The 20,868-nt window shown below is 42.1% G+C and overlaps 1 protein-coding gene across 2 annotated transcripts; it reads left to right on the forward strand.

Annotated features, from left to right (window-relative positions):
* The first annotated feature begins 929 nt into the window (after positions 1–929).
* pias1a (protein inhibitor of activated STAT, 1a) lies at positions 930–20,368 on the forward strand. Of its 2 annotated transcripts, none has more exons than XM_047042686.1 (14): positions 930–962; positions 8,474–8,975; positions 12,930–13,014; positions 13,181–13,228; positions 13,337–13,427; positions 13,865–13,999; positions 14,270–14,375; positions 14,746–14,819; positions 15,031–15,191; positions 15,295–15,428; positions 15,586–15,784; positions 16,020–16,156; positions 16,246–16,286; positions 16,411–20,368. In XM_047042686.1, exons 1-14 carry the CDS (start codon positions 939–941, stop codon positions 17,086–17,088), a joined length of 2,415 nt encoding a protein of 804 aa, XP_046898642.1. In that variant the 5' UTR covers positions 930–938; the 3' UTR covers positions 17,089–20,368. The 2 variants fall into 2 exon arrangements, with proteins under 2 accessions (XP_046898642.1, XP_046898643.1); XM_047042687.1 differs by having other exon boundaries at positions 16,249–16,286.
* Positions 20,369–20,868: the final 500 nt, after the last annotated feature.

Here is a 20,868-nt window from a genome sequence, read left to right on the forward strand (position 1 = left end):
GGATTCCATTTAAAATGTTTTAAAGCACAACAGTACATTGTATTGAAGTATAGTGAAATGAAACAAATGGAGAAAACATTATTCACGATCAAACAATTGAAAACTGGTTAGATTATATACTTGTGATCACAGATTAAGAACATGTTTTAAAAACTGACAAAAAATACCATATTTTTGCTTTTCTTTCCTCCAACACTTTTATGTACTACAGTGTAGTTTTACTAATGTGAGCACATTTTCTAAAGAAGTTCCAAGATTTTGGATTATGAGTTATCTCTCTTCCTAGATGCTAGCTACCTAATAAAGGAATGTTGCCTAAAGGTTATATTCAAAATGTGCAATGTTTGAGTTCACACTTTGCAGGCCAATTTAGCATAAAGTAGGTTATCTGATGTATCATTGTGAATACTTCTTCTGTTCTTTTTTTCTTCCATAGCGCCTATGTTTCCCTTAATTCAAACAACGAAAACGCCATTAAATTCCCCATCACCAAGATTCCAAAACTGGTCACTAGAGGCTTTGTGTGTGCGACCAATGGTTTGTGTTTAGGGACATATTGTGTTTACTTGCGTCTGTAGTAACGTCACACATAGCCTACATTTGAACACTTTTTTGAAAATAGATAATATAAGATAAAATAACTATTTGAGAAGTCTGTATAGTTCCACGGGAGGCTGCAAATGTGTATGTTTTTCCAACCTTCTTGGCTCACTATTGTGCTGTATTGCAATGATAGTCTTGGATTGGATTGTGTCGTGTTGTTATGTGTTGTTTGTAGTTTGTTGGTTGTTGCCGTGTACAACTTGATCGTGGTACTGATCTTGAAATGAAACAAAAAAAGAAAAACTGTTAACCATTCTGCCGCGCGCGCTTACGCAGCGTATGCGCAAGTAAGTCATCTGACAGCTCCTCATCGCGCTTGCGCTAGGAATTGCAAGATGGCGGAGAGTGCGGAACTGAAGGTAAAGCGCAGCTTAAAATCATTATGAATTGTAAAGGTATTACGCATTTGTATGCAATGACAAGTCTTCATCGCTTCTTTTGAAACGCGCCTTGGAATTTGTCAGAATTCTACATTCTGTGAACACAAAAGTAGAACTTTAATGACCCTTGAGCGCGAAAGCCTGACATAGCCTAATGTTATTGTTGAGACCGTTTTCCTACTGTAGCTTACTGTAGCCTACCTGCCTATTTGCCTCATACTCAGCAGCAAAATAACATTTATTTCAAACAAGATATATAATGCTAACAATCATTTATTCCAAACCCTCTGTAATTTGTACGAATCTGTGCACAAAAACCTAGTTGACAGTGTTGCAAAAATTGGTTAATTAGTTAGCGCCCGTTCTGTCGGACTTGGATAGGACAGTTGAGAGACAGAGAGATGCACTGTTATTGAAGTATCTTAAGCTCGTTTGTTACCGAAGTTATGTCAGAAACAAAAAATGCAGAAATTGTCATTCATATTAATGTATTATTATATTTATATTGTCATTTATTATTAACTATAGAACATGTGGAGTTTTCTGTCAGATGGAGTCATGGGTGTAATTATGTTGTAATGACTGTCCAAATGGCATGAGTCATGGAAGAAATCTTATAGTTTAATACCAATTAAACATATTTCTTGGTGACAAAGACTTGTCCCATGTTAACTCAAAATTTGCACGCAAGTTTTTTTTTGCATGCCTTGGTTTTTCATGTGATGCATTTATTTAACTTTAGTACTTGTGTACTTTAGTAAACAATTTTTGTTTGCCTGCCCACTGGAGTGAGATAGACTTTCTCTGTCACATGTCCTGTGTTAAGTCACAAAGTTATTGCATGCCGTACTTCCTGTCTCTTATAGTACATTAAACAAAATGTTGATGCACATTTGTTATGATGCAGACAAGCCTACTTTTCTGTCTGCATATTTCTCTCTCTCTCTTTCTCTCTCTCTCTCTCTCTCACACACACACACACACACACACACACACACACACACACACACACACACACACACACTAACGCACACTAACAGCTCGCCAGCTAGGCCTAATGCTGAGATTGCCCACTAACCTGCTGTCCTCCTCTAGGAGATTAAGGGTTTTGGAGAAGTGAGATCACACAGACAGTCAGTGTCTAAGGCTACTGCCAGTGACTCCCAGATACAGATGTGTGATGTATACGTAGGCCAGTGCGATTTACAGAGTCGATTTCCTTCTTATCTAAGGTGGTGTATAGTGGCCAAAAGTTCACTAACTGCTTTGTTGTTGACTATTATCAGAGGATTCAAAAGAGCTATATAGAAGTCATCCTAGCTATGCAACACATTTTGTTTTTTTATTGCGTTTAACTTCAGCAAGCTAGTCAGCTCTGTGAATAATGCAGTAGGTGTGTGGGATTACTTGGTGGTGTATCGATCCACAATTGTACCCCTTTATATGATCCATTAGTACTACCAGTTTCATTTAGCTACAGTAAGTGTCAATATTATCTGGGGTTTAGCAACGGAAACAGTTTTCCTTTATTAAGATCTTCATCCACTGTCAAGGGTCTTTTAAATCTTAAATTGCACTTGAGTCTGCAGATGCAGCATTGTGTCTATGGAAAAAGTCCCTGCACTGGAGACTTACTCATACAGGTGGAGGCTTAATAGCGCTGGTAGCAGGGTTAATCCCTAAATGACAGGTCTCTACTTTTGTTATCCACTTGTTCAACACCTAGCTATTTTACTAGTTAGCTAGTTATTTTCACTGCAGCTGTCTATACTTTATGAAAGTATGAGACATCATGGATGATGACTATTTTCATCTCTTGAACAGCAGTGCAGACAGACTCAAAAAAGAAGACGGCAAAGTGGGCAAGTTGAGATAACAGATTGTACAGATGGAGTAGCCAAGTTTTGAATTCTGTTGGGACTTATATGAAACCAACATTCCGTCCCTAAATACTTTCCTTTAGCTTAAGATTTCTCCCAATTCCTTAGTAAAAGTTTGTCTCTGCAGCTATAAATATAAATAAATTTAAGATAAGATAAATGGTTTTGTGAGCCCTGATCACCAAATTAGGTAATGAGGATGAGCCTACCTATTTGTCATATTTATTGGTTACAAAAACATGTCTGGATCTAAAGGTCAAATTAGAAGTGTAAGACAGTAGAAAGAAATGTTCAGGGCAGCCCACCTGACAGGCTTGGTGATGATGATAACAGTGCTGTCGCTAGGTATTTTGTGTTGCCAATAAAGTAATTGCTAGGTGGTAATAACAATATGCCTCAAAGCTAGGAACATTCAATTTGATTGCGAAATGTATTATGCAAAGCATTTTTATCACAAAATCTGAACTTTTCTAATTTGACAATTTTCCACTTGGTCAGGCATTCTACTTGCCTGACCAAAAAGTTAGCTTTTCCCGCACAAGCCATCATTCATTAACGCTGTGCCCTGGACCATCAATAAATAGGCCACTGTACCCTTCGTTGTTCGTGCAAAGCAAAGTCTTTATGTCATGAACCTTGCTATCCGTTATTCTAGGAGCGGTAGAGGAACGTTTTGAGTTTGCTGTTTTGAGTCTTTTGACAGGCAGCTGAATATGAAGGGCCAGGACTATATCAGCTCTATGCAGAAGACTTTCTCCTAACTGGCATCTGTTCCAGTACCTATTTGCAGGTCTCACAGCAGTTTCTCTTCTCAGTCAACCCTCTCTACACCTAAGCTTAAGCTATTACACAACCACACACATCAGACCTAGTTATAGAATATAGTGTTATAGTGTCAAGGCTATTGCCAGATTGGGTTTCTTTAAGTAAATCTGGTGGTTTGAGCATAGGTTTAAGATTACATAATCTTTTGGAGGTTTCACTTAAAGGCTTCTATTAGGCTTGTATCTCAGACTATTTTATTAAGCTGTGTTGTTGCAGTTAAAGTTCTATAGACACTGCCTGTTTCTCTTCTATGAAGTTGGGTTTAAGATTTGTGTTACTGTGAGATTTTAATAACAAGACCCAGGTTGTGGCTCTCACTCTTTCATTAACTATGTAGATCAGAAGAAGGTTGATGACTAATAGTAGAACTGAGAAATATTTGCACAAATCACCTTTGCTGTGACCTCAAACTGAGGGACATTACTCCATCCAGCCTCCAAGAACTACTTAAATAATATTTCCTGATATTTTCAATTGCCTTAGCCAGTGTGAATTAATTTAAACCGGTCAGCCTGATATTCTGTTTCCCGGAAAAGAAATATACTAACTGTAAAATACCCTTTCACTGCTACCAGGCATATTGATTTATAAGGTTATTGTTTATCACAGTCTGCAGCAAACATTGTTAGAAACAGAATTATGCAGCAAACATTGTTAGAAACAGAATTCTGCAGCAAACTTTGTTAGAAACAGAATTCTGCAGCAAACATTGTTAGAAACATAATTCTGCAGCAAACTTTGTTAGAAACAGAATTCTGCAGCAAACATTGTTAGAAACAGAATTCTGGAAAGCACCTTCTGTTTTCTTTTATTTAAAGCCTTTCTCTTGTAGTGGCCCAACAAGACTTTGGAGAGATGAAAAAGTATGTTTCTCTATGATAATCATTTTAAGACATTTTTTACATCAGCTCAATGTCTCTGCCTTTCCCTCAACTCTTTTTTGGCCCACTTTTTTAGATATTCTTCCCTTCCCTCCTTGTAGATGCATGAGGAAAGGGTGGAGGCAAAATGTAGTAGGGATTCACTACCTGCATCCAGTTATTAGAAACCAAGATAGCTCCAGGATTTAGAAAGCAGTATTTGCCTATGGTAAGGTGGCATATCTGATCTTCTGCCAGACACCTTCGGGTGCCCTACATCCATGTCTAAATTGTCTTTAACACTGGGAACAGGAATGTTCCCTCTCATGTCCTCATCTCTTTCTCAGTCATGATGACCTGCATCAAAGTCAGTCAGTTATGACAAACAGAAAACAAAACCAGATGCACTGCTGAGTTTGGTATTTGCGTGGATTTGATAATCTCCTCCAAGCCTTGGGGTAGCCAGCCAAAAAGTTTGGGCAAAGGTGATCCAGGATTTAGACAGCAGAATACAGCAAAGCTCTAGATTACCTAGATAAGAGTCAAAAGCCCTCAGTTTTGGAAACAAGAAGTGCAGAAAAACCTCTGTGAGAAGGACATGACGTCTACATGATTATTGTTAGATAGTATCACACTTCTATCTGTGAAGTCGCTCCCACAGAACCATAGTCGGGTTTAACATATCAGCATTCAAAGTAGAGACTGGATGGAGAAATCCAACAGGCCTGTAGTATGAAAACACATAAGAATTGGGCAAGCTTAAATACATTGGCCACATTATAAAATCATGGTACAGTGTCTCACTAGAAGCAATGGTAATGGAACATGTTCCAGTCGCTGATGTAGTTGTCCATGATATGCCTTGTTCTTGGGTGTGTCGCCGTTCATTGGAAATACCTCTGCTTCTTTTTTTGATCAGCCTTTTAGCCGTCAGATAATATCAGTGAAATATCACTTCTGAAAATCACTCACTGTCAGCTCCCAGCCTTTATAAGTCTGATAGTTTGGCATTCCTTTGGTCAGAATATCAGTGTAGTGTTTCTCTAAAATGCGCCTTGTGCATGTGATTGCATTTCCGTGTGTTTACAAGTCTAATCACATGGTTTTGTGTGTAAACGGGTGCACACATTTTGACTGGCTTTTGTTCTGGTGTGTAAACACCTGCTGTGTGAGTGCCAAAGTGTGAGCATTTCAGGAAAGAGCACAAAAAATGAAAATCATTGAACGTTTGCATGGGGTGTCACTGTGTGCCCCCAGTGGGTCGTAATTGTATGAGTGTGTGTGCTTTGTATGCGCTAGGTGGGAGCTAATGCATTTGTGTGCGTGTGTTTGAGTGTGTGTTTGAGGATTGTGCATTTGTCCTATCGTATGTGTGTTTGCTGGCCTGTTTGCTGCTGAGTCCCTATTCCCCCTGATAATGAAATGTGAGTTTATTGCTACACTGCAGTCATGTAGCTCAGTGCTTCTCCTGAAAGATGAAATGGCCCATTCAAAGACAGTGGACTGTTCTGCCAAACCCAGCAGCCACAGTCCAGATTCACACCTTTAAACTCAATTTTGTTCCCTGTCTCTTTTTAATATGACTATGCTGTTGATCTGCATGGTTACCGTAGCTGCAGAGCAGTGGACTGGGAACAGGTGTGTGCGTGTGTATGTATACATGATTGTATGTACTCTTAATGGCCGGATTTCCCAGATTCGTTAAGAAGCTCTTAACGCTAAGAGCTTCTTAGGAACGTTCTAAAAACGCTCTAGAGTGCTCTTAGAACGCTTCTAAGAAGCTCTTAGCTTTAAGAGCTTCTTAATGAATCTGGGAAACCCGGCCAATGTGGATTAGTGAGAGTTGGTTGTGCTTGTCTATCAGTGCATGTAGTATCCTATGTGTGTGTGTGTGTGTGTGTGTTAATAACAATCTAAGCCTCTGTTTAGTGATTTAGTATCATGATTGAGCCCCCCTGTCATCCCCTCTTTTCTATCTCTCTCCCTCTCTTTCTCTCTGTCAAATCCTTTTTTCTCTTTTCTCTTTCCCCTTATCTCACTAAAGAACATGCCTATATGAAAAGACTCTTAAACGGCAATGTTAACTTATAAGCATAAGTGGCAAGCACAGAGCTTGCCACTCAGTGTTTGTACTGTAAACTGTGGCTGTTGGGTGGAGCTAACACTACTAGGCACGGCTTGTGCCAAGCTGTCACTGCAGACTAGACACACATGAATGCATACAGTTACACTAACAAGCATATGTACAAGCATACAGATTCAATGAAGATGAGCCCCATGTTGGGATATTCATTGAGTTTTTCTCTGACCAAAGTTTCTGTGCAGTTTGTCTCTCTCATTTGTTTTGTTGGCCTATATCTGTATACTATGTGTGTGTTTCTCTTTGTGTTTATGATCATGTGTGGAGTGTTCAAGTAGGTGTGCTAAGCTGTTGTTTATCCGGCATCTGTCAGGGGATAACTTATATGAAGTCACACCACACCTCACATGGACTTCCCATTAAAGGTGTGCATGTGTGGATGTGTGTGTATGTGCACACATCTCCCAGCATGTGCCTCTGCTATTTGATTGCATTAACGAGGCTACATAACGTGCGAGTGTGTATGCATACATGGTTGATGTTCTTTTGCGTGTGTGCTTGTCTGCATAATCTTTGTTTTACTGAGGGGAGGCCTTGAATATTTTCCATAACAGAGCACACAGCTTCTGCCTGTACTGTCACTTCTTATCCAACACACACACAAACACACACCACACACACACCACACCAAAGCTCGCTTAACTACATATTTCACTACACACGTAAACCTCTTTTCTCTCTCTGGACATGGTGCTCTTGTCTTTCTTCCTCTTTCTCTCTCTGGGGTATTTTTACCACTCTGTCTCTCGCACTGTCTGTCTGTCTCACTTTCTCTCTCTTATAGCTTCTTATAGTCTTTAATTTTATAGCATAATCTGCAATGTGAAGATGGCCTGCTTTAAAGCCAAAGAGCACATCGCTTGATTTACATTTACAACAGACAGTTTCACCGTCTTTGGAACGTCAACGGAAACTGCCAACAATCTTCAGTATGCACTACACAAAGATGTTTAGGACAATCAGTGTATTCATATGTATGTATATATATGTAATATTTAAAAAAAAAAATCCTTCTGGAATAATACGCCACTTAATAGTCTTGAGATGCTGTTGGAGGTAAAATGTGTCATTTGCATCCAATTAGCTCGGGAATGAATAGGAGCTCCTTTCTGTTTGGTTCCATTCTCCAGGGTTAGGCGAGTGGAAATCTCATAGGTCAGAACAGCAGTAAAATGAAATTCGACGGTGAAACATAATTTCTTCACCTGGAGGGAGAACGTTGATTCTAGACAATAGTCCTGTTGTTTTTGGTAATATGTTTCTAGCAAGATATTATAGAACAAACCTACTGTGAAAAAAATCTTTGAATTATGCATTATGAAAAGCCTTGAAAGAAAGAATATTCTTTGACCACCACAACCCTAACTCAATGCACAATCAAGGTTTATTCCAGTACACAGCTGTTACACCTGCACTTTAGATATGGTGGTCTACTGTACTTCAAATGCATACATCACTGAAGGACTTGTTTGTGCCTCGATAGGCTGGTGATGGTCATTTGAATTTCCTTTCCTTTGAGGCTTTTCACAAACCATAATTTACCACGTGAAACAGTTTGTTGTTTTTAATTGATTCAGAGCATTAATGCAGATGCTGAATGTTTAGTGCCAATAACATATATCGGTCTGTCTATAGCCTAACTAGGTGTGTGTGTATTGATGTGTGGTTAATTGGGGGCATATTTCCGAATGCGGTAAGAATGATTTAGACCAGACTCTTGTTGACCAGCTCTTTCCCTTGTCTCTTTTTTTGGTCCCTCTCTCCCTCTCTTCTCCTCGGCCACAGCAAATGGTGATGAGTCTCCGTGTCTCAGAGCTGCAGGTTCTGCTGGGATATGCCGGGCGAAACAAGCACGGGCGCAAACATGAGCTTCTCACCAAGGCCCTGCAGCTGCTCAAGGCTGGCTGCAGCCCCGCCATCTGCATGAAGGTCAAGGAGCTGTACCGCCGACGCTTCCCCACCAAAATGGTCCCCCCCACGGAGATGACCCTGCCTGGACCACACCACCCGGCCTCTGGGGGGCTGGTCAGTGGAGGGGGCGCCGTGCTTCCTGCTGGACTCACCCAGCTGGCATATGAGGGCCACGCGGGGGCGCCCTCACCGACAGCGCTGCTGCCTCTATCTCTGCTGGGGCCTGGAAAGCACGAGCTGAGCTCACTCACAGCGTCAGGACACCACCTGGGGTCGGCAGCAGCAGCCACGCTGCACCCTGTGCACCCTGACGTCAAGCTGCAAAAGCTGCCCTTCTACGACATGCTGGATGAGCTGATTAAGCCCACCAGTATAGGTGAGAGGAGTCACATGTGTGGGGGGAGGTGGGGATCTGGGATACCTCAAGACTGCATTTAGCACTTAAGTTGCTAAATGCTTCGCATTTGAAGCATATATTTTACGTTTTATTTTTGCTCAAAGGCTCAAAGCAGCAAACTTCATTCATATCTATTGATTATCCAATTAATTTGCCTTATGCTGAATTCCAAATTTAAGACCTGAGATCTATGCAATGGGGCTTTCACTCAATTATATTAGTTTGTTTAGGTATGCATTACAAATCCAACTGGGACAAGTGGTCTGATAAAAATCCTTGAACCGACGGAATTCAAGTGCAAATCTATGGAAATGTATCCATGTTCCTACATTAGCATTTTAATTGAGTACAAAGGGATTGGGATTAATGTGTTGCATGTAAAACACATCACCTTCACCACAAGTGTGCAGATGCACACACACACAAACATCTCTCACTCTATTTCTCTCCCATCGTTCTTGCTCACAAACAATTTGCATGTAGAGTGATACATTCATGCAAGCATACACCTGTGCCTGCAAGCACTTATCAGTTAAATGTCTTGGCCACACACACACACAGAAACATACCACAAAGAATTACTGAGCCACACATTCATACATACTTTAATGTAAATTATGCATCTACATACATGTTTCTACACAGAACTGAACAGGGACAGATATGGGAGAAGACGAGGGAAAGGGTGAGAGGTGAGAGGAAAATGTGAGAGAGGGTTAGAGAGAGTGAGTGAGAGAGAGTGAGAGAGAGTGAGAGAGAGTTACAGAGAGTTACAGAGAGTGAGATAATGGAATGTGAGGATGTGATGTCTTCCCCCCTATCAGGAGGATAAAGACTATTTGTAGCTATGAAGAGCTGACCCTCTTTCTCCCCATAGGACAGCCACACTTTCTAATGAAGGAGGGTGATCAATGCTAGTTTGCTCTCTCTCTCTTTATCTCTCTCCTCTTTTTCTCTATGAGAGAGAGAGTCGTCGGGTTCAGTCCGATCTCAACCTCTCTTTTTGTGTCCAACCTTTTCGCTCACACAGTTGTGTAGGCCTATGTGAGTAAATATGTGCTTGCGCCACCTTACTAGTCTCTCTCTCTACACCCATCCCTCCAACTCACTCATTTTTTATTTTGCGCTGGCAAGATTCCCCTGCCTCATGCATCTTACTCTCTATAATCTCTGTTATTTTATCTATGGCCTCCCCTCCCTTCTCCTCTCCTCCCCTCAGTGTCTCTTCGTGTATCATTAGCTCTCTTACTTGCCACCCCCCTGCTCTCTTTTTCCACCATTTTGGCTCCTTACTCGGTCTTCTCTCTTTCAAGCTGTACTTGAACATTGTTTGTCTCTCAGCTCTTGTTCTCGCTCTGTCTCCATCCCTCCTCTGCTCTTATCTTCAGAGTAGAGACAGTAGCCTATCCCCTGCTCCTCGGAAATACACTGATTGATTAAAATGAGTCTGAGAGAGAAAGTTTCACTGGCGTGGGGTAACTCTTTCTCCTCTTGTCTCTGGAACACAGATCTCGCAATTATCATTGGCTTCATCATCGGGCGTAGACGTGAGCTTCTGTATTCATTATGCAAATCAATGTGGTGTGCATACATTATGAAGCAGATTTAATCAGAATATGGGCTCAGAGCAGAGGAATTATACATGCAACATTTGTGGGGGAGAGGGGAGGCTGTGGTATCTTGTGTGTCACATTATCAAAGGAGAAAAAAAGTTTTAATTTAATTTCTGAAGTAATTTCTCCCTTTGTAATGTCCAATTGAGGATTGGAGAAATCTTCCCATTTAGCAAGTGGATGAATGCAACTAAGGCTTGATTCAGCTAAACAGGTCTCTTCAGATGGTCCCTGCATTCACAGGCTCCACTGTTTGAAATGTCCCCATTTCGTAATGAATGTTAACATACTCTACTCAAAATGTCAGCTGGGTTTAGGCTAACCTTTCAAGGGTTAGAATGTTACATGAAATGGCTGCTGATGGAGCTCTGCCTCACCAAATAACATGGGCAACATCGTGTTCAGCCAGGGGCCCAGAGAATGTGGCAAATATTTGGACATGAACAGGCTTTTCAGTAGTACCTCTCATTAAAAGTGCTACAATAAAACTTTATGGTATTGCGTATTCCAGTGTTACACAACTTTCAGTGTTGATTTGCTTTCATCAACTGAAAAATGTTTGTACTGCTCCATGATAGCAGAGATGATGTCCAGTCAAAAAAAATCACTAGCAAATACACACACACACTTTGCAACTTATGCACATGCAAGCTCCTACAAAAGTATAAACTTGCACGCAACGCTCACTACCATCCTTGATATCACAACTATCGCTTTTGTAATAAACACACAACCAACCTATCCGTGCATAACTCAACTCTTTTCTGGATTTGAGTTATGCAGGGGCCTTAATACACCAACCACTTCACACAGAAACATGTCATGACCTCTGAAAACAGACTTCACAACTCCTACTCCTCACAGCTACAAACTACAAAACCCACAAGCAGCACCGAATACACTGCTCAAAACACACACTCACAGGTCACTGAGATGGATAAAGCAGACTCAGTTTTATTGTATTTGAAATGTTAACCCTCAGGGATCTATACTGGTCCTTCTCATATTGTATCTGTCCACATTGCATCCATTGGCTGTACTAAGGACTAATCTAATGCTGAAGAGAAAAGGAGGGGAAGTGTAATCGGGAGATTGGAAGAGGAGAGAGCACAAATGGAAAGGGGGAGAAGAGAGAGGGAGACTAGAAGGGGGGAAGGGAAAAAGAGAGAGAGCAGAAAGAGAGGAGAGTGGAGGAGGGTGAGAGGGAGCAAGAACAAAAGAAAGGAGGGAGAAAGACAAGGCTGGAGTGAGAAGCAGCAGGAATGGGAGAGAGAATACAAGAGGAGAGATGAGTGGTAAAGCAACAGAAGGGGGGATGTGGAGAAAGAGAGAGCAATCACAGGAGGGGGGGGGGGGCGGGTACGTAACTGGAGAGAGAACATGAAAGGAAGAGAATGGCTGGAGAGAGAGAGAGGGGGGAGAGTACAAGAACAAGGAAAAGACAGCATGAGGGAGAGAATGGAGGAGAGGGAGGGAGGAAGAAATGGTCTATTTATAGAACGTGCACTCAGGAGGCTGGTAGGAGGACATCTATGGTTGTTAGGAACTGTACTAACGTCTCTTAAGGATTTTTGTTATTTTCCTTTTCTCTTATGCTAATGCAGAGCTTATTAGGTGTAGTACGCTATAATATCACGCCCCCTAATCAGTAATGCACCCCCCCCCCCGCTTGTTATCTTGGCTATCAGGGAATATTTGTATGTGTGATGATGCAAGTTACATGGGGTGTACTCTTCCACACAAACACACACACTTCCACAAGCACATCTTCACCTAAACAGGAAGTAATAACATATTCAAACCAAGCAGTCAGGAGAGAGGGGGAGAAACTTGAAGACAACCCCAGCCTTAATTTCAACGTGTATCAAAAGGAAGGCAATCAAGCTGGTTTTCAGTACATTGACAACTTACACAGTGGCTAATGATATCCAAATGCATGTCCGGCATGTTAATGCAGTTTCACTCTTTGGTTTTAATCAGGCCTAGCAGTTCCACACGCTCTGTGTGCTAAGCCAGATCTTTCTGATGCTTGGAAAATATTGGATTGTGCTGCTCTGGGATATTTTAAGGGCCAGCAGGCAGCTACAAAAATGTTGTTTGCAGCTTAAAAGACTCGTGTAGCACTATACCTAGGATAGTGCACCTGTTATTTAGAGAAGAGACTGTAGAGGCCGACACACTAAAGTCTCTTTTGGTTGAGGACTCTCTCAGTCGTAGTGTCTGTATTATTTCACATAATGTTCTTCCCTGTATTATCCTTCGCAAATACTTTTTCTCAATCTCATCTCTTGCTTTTTTCTCCCTCCCTTCCTCTCTGCAGCATCGGACAACAGCCAGCGTTTTCAGGAAACGTGTTTTGCATTTGCATTAACACCACAGCAAGTCCAGCAGATCAGCAGCTCAATGTAAGTGAGTCCAGGCTTCCAAAATATCAAACCACTTGCAGGTTCAGTGTAATAGCATACAGTACAATCAAGCATGACAAGCTCACAACATAAAAACAGCAATAAACAGTGTTTCTGATTGAAATCATTAATAATTGATTTACTAATAAATGTAATATTTTCCTAGGGACAACTCGGGGACCAAATGTGACTTCTCAGTTCAAGTACAGTTAAGGTAAAAGCCCTCCGCTCTGAAAACAGGCAAATATGTGACATGTTAGCATTACTGTAGCCTAACATTCGTGTGGAATAATAATATTGATCAATTATCTATGTCATGCAGGTTTTGTCTGTCAGAGACTAGTTGTCCTCAGGAAGATCACTTTCCACCCAGCCTGTGTGTGAAAGTGAACGGGAAGCCGTGTAACCTCCCGGTAGGAAGTGCTCCAGCTCTGTCTACAACCTACAACACACCAACTGGGTCACAACATTGTTACTTAAGTGTTACTGTTGGGACTAAAGACTACATATTGAGTCTCAAAATGAGCATTGTTACTGATCACAGCACACACGCATGGCACCTCTCCACTAGGCTTGGAGAGCCTGTCATCTTTGACTGTGTGCTGGCTGTCCCTGCTTTTATTGTTACTGAGATGATTCCTGACTATCTATAAAAAGAAAATCTTCTCTCACCCTTTCATACAACGATGATAAGACATCCCACTGCTCTTCCTTTGGATTTCTCTATCCCCATGTCCTTCTGTATGTCTAACGCTTGACCCCTACCATGTGTTTCCTTAACCTCCATCACCCTTTCATTCAAAGATGTTGACATCTCTGTCATTCTGTCTCACCCTATGTCCCTTCCCAGGGCTATCTTCCTCCTACCAAAAATGGTGTGGAGCCCAAAAGGCCCAGCCGGCCCATCAACATCACCTCACTGGTCCGATTGTCCACCACGGTCCCTAACACCATTCTGGTATCATGGACGGCTGAGATCGGCCGGGTAAGAAGAGGCTGAGGTCTAATAAAGACACCTCAATCCTCAGTGGCATTCTGTGCTCAAGCTGGACTTCCTGCCGAGGACAAATGTCAGCTACGCAATATTTGCACAATAGAGTCGTTCTAACAAGTCTCATCTTGATTGAATGCATAGGCTTGTGTGTGTACGTGCGCAAAGTATTTGAGAATGTAATGTTCAAATGTGCACAAACGCGTGTCCGCAAATATTTGTCATGTTTCATGTGTGCGTTTCATGTGCTGGGGATGTTCACAGAGCTACTCCATGGCGGTCTACCTGGTCAAGCAGCAGACGTCCACAGTGCTGCTACAGAGACTACGCTCCAAAGGAATCAGAAACCCAGACCACTCCAGAGCCCTCAGTAAGAACATGTAGCATGATGTGCTACCTGAGCATGCTAAGGAGTGTGCTAAGCTACATGCTTAGTGTGTTTCTAGGGATTTAGCCAAAGGAAACCGTCTCTGACAGATGGTTACCAAATACAGAAGCCACCACATTTGTCTGTGCGCGCTGTGCTTCTAGGATTCCAGTCTGGTTTACAGGTTCAGCAACTCTTCAGCAAGTGTAGGATTCCATTATATGCTGAAATTGCTCTGGGAGTTGTTTATAGGGTGAAGATGAAAAGTGGAGAAAGGAGGAGGAGGAGGAGAAAGGCGCCATTGAGAGGGGTTGGTTGCGTTCGGTAAATCTGTAATGTGCTGTGTGTTGTTGTGTTCTCTCCTCCCCTTCAGTCAAAGAGAAGTTGACAGCAGACCCAGACAGTGAGATCGCTACCACTAGTCTACGTGTGTCGTTACTTTGCCCGGTAAAACAAAACACACATGGTTCCACTTGTTCCACGTCTTTGTTCATCCTTGAACCCCCTATCATGTGTATCTTGTTTCAGAGAGTGTATATTCGACCCATCCACAAACCTCTGCCTCTGTGCTTAATGCAGCTGGCCACTTGTCTCCTTAATCCCATGAATTTACCTCGACTGTGTGTGTTTGTGTGTGTGTGTGTGTGTTTGTATGCAGCTGGGAAAGATGCGCCTAACGATCCCATGCAGGGCGCTGACGTGCTCCCACCTGCAGTGCTTTGACGCCACTCTTTACATCCAGATGAATGAGAAGAAGCCCACCTGGGTGTGTCCCGTGTGTGACAAGAAGGCCCCATACCAGCACCTCATCATCGACGGGTGAGAGCTGCAGTGTTACTCTGAACATGACGAACAATACTCCAACTCTATTGGTCAGCTTTAAAAAAAAAAATACAAGGGCTCATCTGTATGTCTCTCCCAGGTTATTCATGGAGATTCTCAACACCTGTATAGACTGTGACGATATCCAGTTTAAGGAGGATGGCAACTGGGCCCCCATGAGGTCAAAGAGGGAAGTGCAAGAAGTGTCCTCAGCTCCATGTAACGGTGTGGAAGGTGAGAAACAGCCGGGTAGTTCAACACCACAAGTGGCCGTGCGAGTGTGTAAATCGCTCATGCGGTCTCCACCACACCTTTGTCATGCGAGGACACAATTCTTTCTCTCTCACACACACAAACACGCTCTCTCTAACTCCCCCCCCCCCCCCTTCAGGCTCTTGTCGGACTCCAGCCGGGGGAGAACACAGTGTGGTGTCCCACAGCACCAGTGACGGTGCTCACAGGAGGCAGGTGGAGGTGATTGACCTGACCCTGGACAGCTCCTCCTCTGAGGAGAGTGAAGACCAGCCTCCCCCACCCAAGAGGGTCTGCCCATCCCTGTCGCCCACCTCGCCACCCCCCATCAGCAATGGGTGAGGCCCGAGAGGGCATTGTGAAATAATTCCCTGTTTCAGCTGAGCACACAAGCACCAATCATATACATTTACCACAGATGGACTCCAATCAGTTGAACACAAATCTTAAGGATGATCAATGGGAGAAAAAAAAGAGTTGAAAAAAAATAGCATGTCATCGCTTCTGCCTATACATCTTCTTACTCTCTATGTTGAACCCCCCCCTCCCTCTTTTTCTTGTGTATGTGTGTAGAGTGTTGAACCTGCACCACCAAGCATCCCCAGTGAGCCGTACCCCCAGCATGCAGGCGGTAGACAGCAGCTACATCCCTCCAGTACCACCCCTCATCCAGGACTACCGGCAGTACTACACACCCAACGACCTGTCGGGTAACACACCATATCTCTCATTCCAATCTTGTTTAAAAACAATTCTCATATAGAAATCATGAACCAAATTAATCTTGTATTTGATTTAGCAGATCTGAATTTCTTCTCCTTCCTGCAAGGTGACAATCAGGTACAGTATGTTTCATCCATTCAAAATCTAGTATCAAACTGTACAGTATGACCACCGCCCTTACTGACAACAGGCAATGGCTTGTCAACTGTATTTATTCTCCCTTGTGTGTGTGAATGTGTAGCATTACAACATGGTGATGGCGGCAGCGGCGGCCGCCTCAGCATCAGATGACCATGAGCTGCTCCTCAACCGATTCCTGCCATTCGGCTCCTCCTCCTCACAGCTGTTCCTGGACCAATCGAGCGTCGCTTCCGCCAGCTCGGTGCCCCTGGTCACTCATGGCAGCAGCAGCTCAAGCAGCAGTAGCAGCAGCCTGGTGTCCTCCAGCAGCCTCAGAGACAGCACGCTCCCCCACAGCAGCCTCAGAGACAGCACGCTCCCCCACAGCAGCCACAGAGACAGCACGCTCCCCCACAGCAGCCACAGAGACAGCACGCTCCCCCACAGCAGCCTCAGAGACAGCACGCTCCCCCACAGCAGCCTCAGAGACAGCACGCTCCCCCTAAGCAGCCTCAGAGACAGCATGCTCCCCCACAGCAGCCTCAGAGACAGCACGCTCCCCCTAAGCAGCCTCAGAGACAGCATGCTCCCCCACAGCAGCCTCAGAGACAGCACGCTCCCCCTAAGCAGCCTCAGAGACAGCACGCTCCCCCTAAGCAGCCTCAGAGACAGCATGCTCCCCCACAGCAGCAGCAGCACACACTTGCACACACACTCTGGCGTAATGGGCAGGACCAGCTCCGAAGTGGCGGCCACAGCCATGTACGGCATCATGCCCGATGTCATATCGCTTGACTGACCACTGTAGACTGAAGCAACCTGTTCTACAACAGCGGTCAGCGATCATGAGATTATTTTTGTGACTAAGCTGCTGGACTGATATGAGCTTTAAGAGCTGTCAGGGTAAATGTTGTGGAGGACCCTTTACCTGACCCCCGATTGACCTGGAAACAGTTCTGCAGTTTGTTTCAAACACCAAGTGGCTAGATTGGCCACAAATCAATTAATTGTCTGAGGTCTGTGGCTTGGTCACTGAACTCAGTATGACTGAAGTGCTACACTGGTACCATTTTGGCAAGAACTGCCTCGAGCTGAAAAAAGGAATTTTTATATGAAAATTGACGTTGTGTAAAGAGAACTAAATCTATTTTCCTCTTTTACTTTTGTACATTAACTAAAGACTTTCTCCTGTCCAAAAGAGTTACTTCAATGGACATTTTGAAGTGGACGCCAAAGCTTTTTTTGGTTTACACCGCATTATAAAATGTTCATTGCTTGCAAATCACAGCATTTTTTATATGTTTATTTTCCTTTCAACGGATTCCATTTCTAATGTAATCCTTGTCACACGCATCCATGATATTACTTTTCTCTGCATCTGTGTTATTACTCTCAAATGTGATTCACAAACCTGACACTGTCCTCCATCTAAGGAAAGGTAGATCCAAAAGACCTTAAGATAGTTTGGATGGTTCCAATGAACAAATTTACTCTCCAAAGTGGATCTCTATACATCTGTTCCTGTACCTATTATTTTTATTATTCATATAACTTATCTAACACAATGTATAAACTATTAAATGCATTCACGGGGCCTTCAGGTTATGTGACAGGGAAAGTGTATAGATTAAACCTTTTTTTCAAAGAGCTGAAGAAGTTAATGGAAGTTTAAGGTGTGATCGTGAGGGTGTGATTGATTGATTTAGATACATCTTCTCAATCCTCAACCATCTCAATAGGAACTAAAAGGCTGTCTTAGTCTTATCAGTATTTCAACTTGAATGACCGTAAACCTTTTTCTGAAAATATCTGTCCTCTGATATTTAGGCTCTTTTAGTTTTTCAGGACAACTTATAATTTGGCTACTTTTACTTTGAGCCTTTTCAGTCTCTATTTATTTTGCTAACCCCTGCTTTAGCAAAATGCCAAAAAAAACTGACTACGTATGGAAACTCAGTGCAGGTTAATCTGTATGGGACAATGTGACATTGCTTTCAGTCAAGTATTTTCAAATTCTTTGTTGAGTCTCTGCCACCAATTTAACTCTTGTCCAATTATTTTAGTGCAAGTTTTTCAGAAATTAAATGACTGTTCAAATATAATCTAACTACCATTGGTGAAGATAAGCTTTGGAAGAGAGACTTGATTTTCAATATTGGATGTAGCAGTAAGATATGATAAAGAACCCCATTTGTTTTACAGCCCTTCACATATCTTTCCTTTTAATAACGGAACACAACAACTTGACCCGCATGTTAGGTTTAGGTGTCTTTAGATTGTCTCTAGATTTACCCTACTGCCACCATTGGTGATGTGAGGTGAACAATATAAAGTTAGGGATCCCATGAGGACAGTTGCTTCTAGGGCGGGAAGTTTTCTCTCCCCCCCCTCTCCCTCTCTCTCTCTCTCTCTCTCTCTCTCTCTGTATCTCTCTCACTCTCTGTGTCTCTCTGATGAATTTAAAGTGAAACATTATATGTCAGACAGCTGCTTATATAAACATGGACCATTCTTGCCAAAGTTAAACAACAGCTGTGTTAGCTGTTTTGAATTTTAGCATTTTTCAGTAACATGTGGTTGCAGAGAGTCAGGTATCAGTACAGCACTGAGAATAGAAAGCACAGGGTTTGCTTCAGATGTGGGGATGACTGAAGACTTTCCAAAGTATTTTTCCCTGTCGTTGCTCCAAGGCCTTAAAGGTAGACACAATCTTTTGAAATCCAGCACAATGTGCAGGATGTATCCAAGTAGCTTTCTGCTCCTTCCCCATTGGGTGTATGGTACATACTAACCAATGAATACAGAATACAGAGGTATTCCTATACAGCTTTGTTATTGTTCATGCAAAAGCACCCTGAAGTCCCATCTCCCTCTGCAAATAATAGATAAAGAACAGCCATTTTCCATCTAACTTTGTCTCTGTCTGACACACACATACACACACACACTCTTAGTTGACACTTCAGCTCTAGAATATTGGCTCTCTACATGACCATATGCTGTATTTTACCATGTTGTGCAGTATTTTTATTTATTTTGTAATTTATATATGTATATAATATATTTTTACACTTTGTTGATACACATGGATATGTAAAAGAGAAAAAAAGCGTTTCAAAGTTTGTCGTTTATTTAGTTGTGTTTGGACAGTGCTGTACTGTCAATTGTAGCTTTTATCATTCACATACATCAATTTATATTTATGTGTATTGCAACAGTTATCTGGCTTTTTCATAATGTCCCTGGTACTCAACCAATGATGGGACACAATGTTTGCAGTAAGCCTACAATTTGAAAGAAACGGATCGCTTAAATGAACGTATTTATTTGAACGTATTCACTGGTCTCAGAAAAGTCCTACATTAATTGCACAACAATATACCTATTTACCTTTACTTTGTCAAAGAGCAAGACCTCGCTGAATGTATCCCCATTAGAACTTTTTTATTTACTGTATGCATGGTATAACACCCCCCCCCCCCCCAAACCCAAATAGGATTAAGTGGAGAGCTGGTGTCACGAGTAACCATAACAATGTATTTGAATACCCCCTGAAAAGTGAATGAACATGTTGCTGCTCATGATTTAAGACAGTATGACTGTTCTGTGTTAGAAAAAGGGAAATGTTATAATGTCTTGTTTGAATTTCTAAACATTTAAACCATTTTGGAGAAAAAAGAATTGTGCAAAAGTGGAAATTGAATGTTTTACTGTCTTGTATCCAAAAATGAGAGAATTTATTGAAAATGGTGTTGGTCTACTTTAAAGGGAGTCTACTTTAAAAGTCTTTAAAAATGAACTAACTTAATCTAAACTCAGATTAGTATTCACTCACTGCCTTAACTTCACAGATTCAGTTTTCATGTCTCCCTTGTAAGAGAAAGAAAAGGCTTTTCTAGACAAGGAAAATACTTGTAGGACCAATGCCAGTTCGTGTCAGCGCAGGCAATACACTGACAAGTTGTATAAAGTACTGAGTTAATATTTATTACTTGCATTGGATGACGTTGTTTACTTATTGAATGTTATCTGTTCATGTAGGGAAATCTAAATGTAATAAAAAAAACACATTTAGTTTACTTGTTATGTTTTGCTTTTAATCTGATTAAAAGTTGCACTAAAGAACACGCAAATTAAAAAGCATTTTAGTAATGGCGTGAACTGTACACGTGGTGGCAGTGTAGACATTTGTGGCTATTCAATTGCTTAATTGGTTCAAGTAACCAACCATGCAGTAGGAGCAAAATCTTTTTTTGCGTTATGGACGTCCATAGACTGACGGCGATGGCTGATCATCTTTGCATGGATGGACGGACGGCGATGCTGTTCAGAGTGCCGTCCATAGAGGGAGCATATATTTTGGACGGCGTCATAGCCGTCCATATGGACGGCGATGCTGTTCAGAGTGCCGTCCATAGAGGGAGCATATATTTATACAACCATGGGTACTTGGGTAGCACAGGGACTGACTAATACACCAATATAGGCTACATCAACACTTTCGAAGTTGCTCTGCGTGTTTTATAGGCTACTACAGAGCACAGTCGTTCTTAATATAATTAAGATATTAAATGACAAG

This window comes from Hypomesus transpacificus, chromosome 19 (assembly GCF_021917145.1).
Source record: "Hypomesus transpacificus isolate Combined female chromosome 19, fHypTra1, whole genome shotgun sequence".
Classification (NCBI taxonomy): domain Eukaryota; kingdom Metazoa; phylum Chordata; class Actinopteri; order Osmeriformes; family Osmeridae; genus Hypomesus; species Hypomesus transpacificus.

Excerpts from the sequence above, each read along its gene's own strand:
- pias1a (XM_047042686.1), top strand. The coding sequence starts at position 939 with ATGGCGGAGAGTGCGGAACTGAAG. Across the intron at positions 13,428-13,864 it reads GGAAGCCGTGTAACCTCCCG|GGCTATCTTCCTCCTACCAA; the intron begins GTAGGAAGTGCT and ends GTCCCTTCCCAG. Across the intron at positions 14,000-14,269 it reads GGACGGCTGAGATCGGCCGG|AGCTACTCCATGGCGGTCTA; the intron begins GTAAGAAGAGGC and ends GGATGTTCACAG.